The 9733-nt window shown below is 37.5% G+C and overlaps 1 protein-coding gene and 1 non-coding gene across 2 annotated transcripts; both read right to left on the bottom strand.

The window, feature by feature from the left end:
- Nucleotides 1-306: 306 nt before the first annotated feature.
- On the bottom strand, nt 307-380 carry TRNAI-AAU (transfer RNA isoleucine (anticodon AAU)). The gene has a single exon. It is a non-coding gene; the product is annotated as a tRNA-Ile (tRNA).
- Nucleotides 381-5016: 4636 nt separating this feature from the next.
- Nucleotides 5017-6535, bottom strand: LOC112277666 (uncharacterized). Its single transcript, XM_024510256.3, has 3 exons — nt 6083-6535; nt 5531-5623; nt 5017-5353 (listed from the first exon to the last, which is right to left on the bottom strand). The coding sequence occupies exons 1-3, from the start codon at nt 6417-6419 to the stop codon at nt 5112-5114; spliced, it is 672 nt and encodes a 223-aa protein (XP_024366024.1). The 5' UTR covers nt 6420-6535; the 3' UTR covers nt 5017-5111.
- Nucleotides 6536-9733: the final 3198 nt, after the last annotated feature.

The raw sequence follows: 9733 nt of genomic DNA, 5'->3' as shown, positions 1-9733 counted from the left end.
GGCGAAGTGAGGTTGCGGTGGTGAGACCCCGGGTAGGGGGTGGGGGGGCCGGGCAGGAGGGCTTCGGTGAGAAAAATAAGTTGGGTGGCAGATGATACCTGGCAACCCATCACCGCGGTGGGCGTTTGTAGTCCAACGGTTAGGATAATTGCCTTCCAAGCAATGGACCCGGGTTCGACTCCCGGCAAACGCACGACCAATATTCTGCTCATTTCCTGAATTTTGATTTGTTGGTGCTCCTCCCACCCATTGGATGGGGCACCCATCAAACCAGGACGGGCAAAACAGCATACACAGCAGAAGCATTGCTCTGTACAGGTTTCGAACCTGTGACCTTCGCGTTATTAGCACGACGCTCTAACCAACTGAGCTAACAAAGCCGTATCAGCTATCTACCTCCCGCTAATGTAGGAGCCCACGTGGACGTCGAATCCCCGCTCGTCTTCCTACCAATTTACTCCAAACTCACCGCTCCCCTCCCCTTCCCCACCCACACTCACCGATCCTTTCACCGCTTCGCCAAACCCCACCGACCTCTTGTACGGCAATACCCCCCCCCAACAAACTCTCCATCCTTCTCTCCCTCTCCAAACTCCCTCCACCTTCAACAATCACTTCTTTCAAATCATCCTTCTTAATTCTCTCTCACAATTCATCCATTTTTCCTCATTCACATTGCCAACCATTTCTTTCATCCTTCTTCCAATTTGCACCCTAAAATTCACTTAGACCATCAAATCTTCAACTCCACAATACCAAATGTTTGATTTCTATGCTACTTTGGTCTCATTTTAACATTCTACATCAACTTTTCCACACTTTACATGAATATCACATGCTAATGGTATTATATAAATGGCATTCAAATATTGTTCAATGAATTGCAAATTAAATACTACACATGTTGGTAGTAATCTATTTTACAACCACAAGAGGTTTGATTACAATAGAAAAACCTAAAGTATGTAAACCACAATTAAAAGTATTATCATTTATAATATAATGAAAGGCTATTGTAGATTTTTTTTGTTGATTTAAATTTGCAAATCAAATATTAATATTTGCTGTTTTTTTAAAGGTACTCCAAAAAATGGATCAAGTTTCTATGACATGACAAGATATCTAATTGCACTAAAACAATTCCAACAATTTAACTAATGTCTTGCTCTATTATTTACAATTAACCTCAAAAAATTCACATCTTTATTTTTAATATATTTTTCTATCTTCTATCATCTTATAAGATTTTAATTCAGTTATAAAATGCAAAGAATGTTTTTTAATAAAATAGATTGATATAACATAGGATACAATTTAAATTAACAATGCTTTCAAAACTTCAAACATATAACAATATTTTGTTGTTGTTCTTGCATAAATAAAAATTTATTGATTTTTTCATTATTTTTTAAAACATAGAGAAGAAGTTATAATATTTTGGAGCAATTAGATTTTAAGGTAGTAATCTAAATTATAGGGATTGTTGGTTTTGGATAAATGATAGAGTGTATAGCTTTGTGGAATGTAAGAGATGATGGTAGAGGATCAAAATCACTATCTAGTTGAAGGTAGCTAGAAAGTAGTATTGTTTTAAATAAAAAAAATATACAATTAGTATATGCAAGAGCATATTTTAAACAGATAAGGTAGTAGAATGAATTGAAAGACATATAGACATTTCACGATTAAGTTTGCTAGATAAAAGATATAGAGACACAATACTTAATAAAATTTTTATAGGCCACAAATAGTGAAAGGTGGTAGAGGTTTTATAACTTTCAACTATGTCTTATGGAGTGATGGACTTATCTACAATGATATATCTAGAGATGATAATTTTCTTAGTATTAGGATAGTAGCAATGATATTCTTTTGATAAATTCATTACTTCCAAAAAGAATGCATTGAATAGATTTAAAATAAAGTTTGTCACATTTGTGATGAGGTATGTGAACATAAATCTTTGTATCAAACATGCATAGGGATGAAAGATTAGATTTTTTATTGATAAAAGCTTCTTTCGAAGTCTTTGTAATAAGTGCTTTGGTGGGCTATCAACTATGTACAATAATTTTTGTATTTATATAGAGGGGATTGATGCTATAGATTTCAAAAATTGTAGAGCACAACCTATAGGATGAAGTCTTATATTGCTATTTGATACTATGGCACAACAACCAATGCTAATGGAAATTGATGCTCTAGAGAGATCATTAACACCGCAAAGACGACAAATATTGATGCAAAAGCAATTTTTTTTCAATTTTCGGAAGCCATGCCATCAAATTGGAGGTTGTTTAAAACGTCAAAATTCAAGCACCAACAAACAAGGTGGGTTCATAGTCTGAAAACTCACTAAGTTAATAATGAGACAAAGCAAGAAAATGGGGCTCTCTAATAAAGGTACCGAGGGCCAATATTAGAGATAGTTATTGTCTCTCAAAGACAAATGGAATGGCTTTGGATAACTATAAAAAGAATCGACTAGTGCATTTAACAAGACTACTAAGAGGACAACCATGTCGAGTGTTTCTAGATTGTGGCTCTACAAAAATTTGCATCTCAATTGAAATTGTCGACCAACTTAGAATTAAAACTAAGGCAAGCAAAGAAGGAAGTATATACCTTACAAATGACCAAAAGAATGTATTCAGTGAGATATGTGAAAAAGAATCTTTGAGGTTGACTAACACATATGTCTTAAGAGAGAAGTTCAAGGTGACAAAGCTAAGATATGATGTTATCTTTGGTATGCCATGGCCAAAGATGGAAAATAAGCAAGTTGATTAGGTAGCAAGGACAATTTCTTTTAAAGATGGTAATTGCAAGGTGACTCTTTGCACCTCGACATCAAATGAAGAGGAAAGACAATCTGCAATCAAAAGTTTAGTATCACAAATATACATAGGTATTTTAGTAAATAGTTATATGATTAGGTAGGAATAGATAAAGTAGATAAAAGTAGGTTAATTTCATAAGATCTTTTAGAAAAGCTTCTTAGAAGCTTCATAGATGCTGCTTGACTTTATATGTATTTGTAGTTGATTGATAGGTTAGAAACTTGATCAATAAGTTAACCACATATTAATAGCTTATGGAACAAGCTAATTATGTGGCCCACATATAGAAAACTTACCTTATAAGTTAAGCTATATGTCTTGCAAAGTCAACACGTTTTGATGGTCCTATAGGACATTGCCATGTAGTTCTTAGTTAAGAGTATATATGGAGGCAAGAATGAAGCCTTCTTCACTCTTATCAATACCTTTCTAGTTCTTAGTCTTGTTTCAAGACTTTCTAATTTTCTTGTTTTTGGCAATAGCCATTCTAGTTCAATATTATATCATCTTTGAGTGACTTTCTAGTTCCTTTCAGTGATATTAGAGTGTATTGAGGATTTTCTTTCTTTGAGATTCATGTCCTTAATACTTAGTCATAGAAAAAATCTTTATTAAGAATCAAATATAGCATAAGCAATCGGTATATATGGTAGTTCCAAATCTTGCATCAGTGGTAGGAAAGACAGCCAAAGGAATAGAATGGATAGATATTCATACAAAAATATCGAGATGTCTTTCCAACGGACCTACCTAGAACATGCCTCTTGATCGAGGTGCCCACTTTTAAATAAAACTATTACATGGAGCCAAACCACCTAGTCGACCAATTTATTGCCTAATATCAAAAAAACTTAAAGAATTATGGAAGATATTGGATAAATTCTTAGAAAAAGGCCTCATTCAAAAAAAACACATTACTATAGGGAGCAAGTGTACTCTTTGCACTCAAGAAGGATAGCAAACTTTGCCTTTGCATTGAATATCGAGTCTTCAATAAGTAAACTATTAATAATGCATATCTACTTTTATGCATGGATAATCTTCTTGACCAACTTTGAAGTGCAACCAACTTTAATAAATTGGATCTTTGGAGCGGCTATTGAGAGACACCTATTGCAAGAGAGGATGTAGAAAAGATGGCCTTTTATATGTACTATGGACATTTTTAATGGCTAATTTTATCTTTTTGGATTTACAAATGCTCCAGTTTCTTTCATGGATTTCATAAATAGATTGTTTCGAGATGTTTTGGGCAAGTATGTAGTTGTCTTCATTAATGATATCCTCATATATAATAAAATCCTTCAAGAGCATGAGCAATACATACAAGACGTACTACGTTAGCTACAAGATAGTCACTTCTATTACAAGCAATCAAAATATGAACTTTGGAAGTCAAAAGTCACTTTTTTGGAGCACAAGGTTTACAAGAAGCTATTATAAAGGCATCCTATAATTTATAATTATTTCTTGCAAGCCTTGATTTTAAAAATAACTTTATATATAATTTGCTTATTTGTTATTTTATGTGGAGATAAGAGTATATCTTTTTCAATCTTATTAATATCTATCTTATACTTGAGTATTGTCTTAAGAAACTTTAGTCTCCATATATTTAATGCTAATTATTTTCAGTCCTTCATATCTAAATAATATATATATATATATATATATATATATGTATGTCTCTTAATCATTTTACTTTGTTAATCATCCTATACAAAACATATTTTACTATGTTAAAAAATACATATTCTTAAAATTTCAAAGAATTATTTATAATTTTTTGCTCAATAAAGTTATTTAAAGTATAACTTCAAGTAATAGAAAAGATAAGTGAAGAAATACAAAACTACAATTCGAATAGAAAAGCAACTAATTACTAAACTAAAATATAACATTTCACTAATAATACAATATTGATTTCATATTCATTTATTAAAAAATACCTCCTTTTCCTATGTTTCGTTTATATTTCCATGCCCATTGATTTTCTACTGGCAAGCCACAAACGTACCACTTGGACGAACCCCATTGCTGCTTAATCCATAACCTTACAGATGACAAGCACAAAATGTTGAAATCACATGTGTTTCAATATCAAGTGACAAAACATGTTGTGATGATGTCACCAATGGAAACAAGTCACCAGCAATTAATTTATTTGACACTCATGAGACTAAACACTCTGCTCTTTTATTAGAATGAAAAGCAGTGTTGGCCACTCATGAGGTATGAGCCAGCTCAATCAAATTCTGGTACAACATCCATTTAGTGCTTAATGCCGCATCTCTTGGCACATTCACTGTCCAAGGAGGGGTTAAGATTGGCTGCCACACTCTTCATGATCTTTTGGATTTCCTTCTCAGACAATCCGGTGGTGGCGCGGATGGCACTGAGTGGCAGCCTGAAGAATGTGGAGGCTGTTGTTTGGGTTCCTGGGTCTCGGTTGGGGAAGGAAGCAATGAACTGTGCCTGTTTGCACCTCAAATTCTGAGCGAAATGGATCACACCTGGCAGCACAAATGGGTGGGTCCACCGGCAGACAACACAACACAACACAAGCCTAATTAGTAGCTGCAGGATGCAAGTCCGGGCCACATGCAAAATCAAGCAATTGAAAGGAGGGATTGATGATCCTGCATAATATCAAAGACGGGCTGATTCCTCATCAGTTTGAGCCAACTCACCTTGTGGAACAATGACGGTTTGACCCTTTGTAGCATTTCCTCCAATGAAGGGTCGTCCTCCATTCTCTTCCGCAAACCCGAACAACAGTTCACCTGGTTCATTTTCACAGACGTTTAATTCAGGATATTCGTGAGCAATTCATCAATCAACTTCCACACCCACTCATCAACCCAGCTTTGGGCCCAGCATTTCCCTCTTGACACCTCAGTTTGTGGGGACCGATCGCTTTCTCTCATACCGAGAGCTTGTATCTTTCATCGAGTGGAAAGTGAGGTCAGTAAGCTTTCGTACATGGGAAAAGATCCAGAGGGTGGGTCATATAGTCTAAACAACATCTAGCCCAGCCTACGAAAGCTTTTTGCTGAAAGTGAGCATCACGCTTGTGGAGATCAGTGATGGGTTTCTTCTGCAACCGATTCTCCACGGCTGATAGTCATTGCAACGTTCAAGTCTTGCCGCCTGAAGCTCTCTTGGAAACAACATTAAGCTTGTGTGAGCAGGGACGCCTTTCAACTACATGCGAACAATCGATGGGAAGGATCAGCACATACCCTCGGTGATGTGAGAGATTTCAGTCGCGCGAGGATGATTGTGTGGCTGGTTGATCGCGCAAGGTCCAACCGTAACCAAATTCTGGGCTGCTCCTTCACCCGGAAGCGTGGCCAAAGCAGGGTTGTCGTTCACGAACATGGTCCTCAGGTTCCCGAATGGCGTCTCCTCAGTTACCGACTGAAACTTGAAAATGAAGTCATTGCTGTCGAACGCCGCCCTCTGCCGCACCTCCGGAATGAAGTCCAGGTCGTTCATGTCAAGCGTAGTAGCTCGAGCAGTGCAGAGAAAGATGGACAAAGCAACTAGTAACAAGGGGAAAGCTTTCATGGTGGTCATCTTCCTTCTTCTCGTATCTGAGTTGCTGTGAAAGAGTGCAGGTCTGAGGCAAGAGGCAGTGTGACCCGTAACAAGTAAATCCCTCTGATCTCTAAGTGACAAGACAGTTAACTCGTTGTCAGATGGTTAAACAAACACTTGGGGAGTCGCGTTATATACATACAGCATTGCCAAGTGTTGTACATGTGGCAGGAGTCCTGCAACGTCCTGGATTTGAGTGGACTTCTAGGTACTAGCATCGGGACAAATTGATAATTCCGACAGGACTAAGCCCTACTACTCAAATACGAACACGCATTTCTTTCACTGTTCTGTAGGATTTGAGATTGCAGAGAGCATTTGGATAACCTATGCATGGCCTTTTCAGTCGTTGCACCTCGAAACATGACGACAAGGTCCAAATAATCAAAGTGCAGCACATTCAGTTATATTTCCAACGCGTGTCTGCTTATCAGAGGATGCTGTGAACATCTCAAAAAGATTAGGTCCTGGTGCAATTTCACGCGCAGGTGCAATTTTAGTCAGCGATCAAGTCACGAAGTATACAGCTTGGAAAACGTGGATCTTAGATTCTAAAACATTTAGAATGTTCCTAGATAATTTTTCTAGCTACCGAGAATATTTTTCAGCCCATTTACCATATCTGAAATAATTGGAAACTGAAAAGTCCGGCCTCGATGGAAGGCGTGTGTTGAATCTGCAAACTGTTTGGATCACTAGATGTTTTGACAAGTGGCATATCCACTTCGCTCTCACTGCCGTAGTTTATAGTTGTATACTAAGTTTGGGTGTGAAGCAATCACGTTCGCCCATCATGCCCATAAATGCTTACAAATAGGCACAGCACAACCCCATCATACTAGTTTCTACAGGCCCAGCAGCGTTGTTTCGTGGACCCTCAAGCAGAACAGGCTTTCAAACGCAGACAAGATATGACGATTTGCAAACGCATCATGGGACCCAATCCAACAGAAGCAACAGGATAAGCCATCACGGAGTCAGTAAAGCAGACAGTGGGGTTTCTATGTTCTCCATGTTATTGCTACTTTATGCTACGGAAAGAACTTTTTGTGCAAGAGATTGAATTAACTGGAGCTCTTTGGTTGCATAAGGGGCGTCCTGATTGACTTTTCTAGGCCATGCAAGGACTTCATTTGTTTTTACGATTGCTCAACGCCGAGCCTCTTGATTACCGTGCATGTCAAGTCACCCTTTATTATCAGCAAAAGGACTTTTATGGTTTGTCCTTTTTCTCATTTGGATAGTTTGATTTTGTGAAAGTGAAAATGGATTCATTTTTTGATAGCCAAGGATACATACATGGTAACATAGACTGTATAACAAGTAGCTATTGGCTTGATTCATGCATTGCAGAAATCTTTGATGGAGTTGAAAGGCGTCCCTGCTCACACAAGCTTAATGTTGTTTCCAAGAGAGCTTCAGGCGGCAAGACTTGAACGTTGCAATGACTATCAGCCGTGGAGAATCGGTTGCAGAAGAAACCCATCACTGATCTCCACAAGCGTGATGCTCACTTTCAGCAAAAAGCTTTCGTAGGCTGGGCTAGATGTTGTTTAGACTATATGACCCACCCTCTGGATCTTTTCCCATGTACGAAAGCTTACTGACCTCACTTTCCACTCGATGAAAGATACAAGCTCTCGGTATGAGAGAAAGCGATCGGTCCCCACAAACTGAGGTGTCAAGAGGGAAATGCTGGGCCCAAAGCTGGGTTGATGAGTGGGTGTGGAAGTTGATTGATGAATTGCTCACGAATATCCTGAATTAAACGTCTGTGAAAATGAACCAGGTGAACTGTTGTTCGGGTTTGCGGAAGAGAATGGAGGACGACCCTTCATTGGAGGAAATGCTACAAAGGGTCAAACCGTCATTGTTCCACAAGGTGAGTTGGCTCAAACTGATGAGGAATCAGCCCGTCTTTGATATTATGCAGGATCATCAATCCCTCCTTTCAATTGCTTGATTTTGCATGTGGCCCGGGCTTGCATCCTGCAGCTACTAATTAGGCTTGTGTTGTGTTGTGTTGTCTGCCGGTGGACCCACCCATTTGTGCTGCCAGGTGTGATCCATTTCGCTCAGAATTTGGGGTGCAAACAGGCACAGTTCATTGCTTCCTTCCCCAACCGAGACCCAGGAACCCAAACAACAGCCTCCACATTCTTCAGGCTGCCACTCAGTGCCATCCGCGCCACCACCGGATTGTCTGAGAAGGAAATCCAAAAGATCATGAAGAGTGTGGCAGCCAATCTTAACCCCTCCTTGGACAGTGAATGTGCCAAGAGATGCGGCATTAAGCACTAAATGGATGTTGTACCAGAATTTGATTGAGCTGGCTCATACCTCATGAGTGGCCAACACTGCTTTTCATTCTAATAAAAGAGCAGAGTGTTTAGTCTCATGAGTGTCAAATAAATTAATTGCTGGTGACTTGTTTCCATTGGTGACATCATCACAACATGTTTTGTCACTTGATATTGAAACACATGTGATTTCAACATTTTGTGCTTGTCATCTGTAAGGTTATGGATTAAGCAGCAATGGGGTTCGTCCAAGTGGTACGTTTGTGGCTTGCCAGTAGAAAATCAATGGGCATGGAAATATAAACGAAACATAGGAAAAGGAGGTATTTTTTAATAAATGAATATGAAATCAATATTGTATTATTAGTGAAATGTTATATTTTAGTTTAGTAATTAGTTGCTTTTCTATTCGAATTGTAGTTTTGTATTTCTTCACTTATCTTTTCTATTATTTTAACTTGTTGAGATAAATCACTTCATCTTTATTGAAAACTATGAAACATAAATACATGTAAGATAAATGTGTAATTTTGATAGTTGTTATTATAAGACTTAAAGATTAAGTAGGATTGTTAATTATTTCTAAACATTTTTAGTTGATTATTTGTAGATAGTGGTATTAATGTCAAGTTCATTTAAGTAACGATGTTACAATGGTAACTAATAAATTATTAATTATAATGTATTTACTTAAACACTTCTTCTTGTACTTGAATTGACTTGTATTGTTTTTATGGATAATGAGTGGTTGTAATGGATCAATGGCAACTTGAGATAGAGAAGATATATGCTATAAGAAACCATTTAAAATAGTTCTTCAAATTTTGTTTGTGCTTGTTGATGATGTTGTGCTTATGTTGTAGTAGAATGTGTTTTTACTAGGTTTGTGGTTGAGTGGTAGCATTGCATAGAGTTTGTGCAAGCTTCTTCTTTTATATTATAAGTTTGGTAGAGAATTTGTTTCAAACTTTGGTAAAAAGTAGAATTTTCAAA

This window comes from Physcomitrium patens, chromosome 26 (assembly GCF_059467195.1).
Source record: "Physcomitrium patens ecotype Gransden chromosome 26, ASM5946719v1, whole genome shotgun sequence".
In the NCBI taxonomy this organism is placed as follows: domain Eukaryota; kingdom Viridiplantae; phylum Streptophyta; class Bryopsida; order Funariales; family Funariaceae; genus Physcomitrium; species Physcomitrium patens.
The sequence above is the reverse complement of the archived record's forward strand: the minus strand, read 5'-3'. Positions and strand labels throughout refer to the sequence as shown.

Bases quoted from the DNA above. Each gene is read 5' to 3' on its own strand.
- LOC112277666 (XM_024510256.3), bottom strand. From the start codon at position 6,419: ATGACCACCATGAAAGCTTTCCCCTTGTTACTAGTTGCTTTGTCCATC. The intron at 5,624-6,082 runs GTATGTGCTGAT...AAAATGAACCAG, and splicing joins AATCTCTCACATCACCGAGG to GTGAACTGTTGTTCGGGTTT. The intron at 5,354-5,530 runs GTGAGTTGGCTC...TTGTGCTGCCAG, and splicing joins AACCGTCATTGTTCCACAAG to GTGTGATCCATTTCGCTCAG.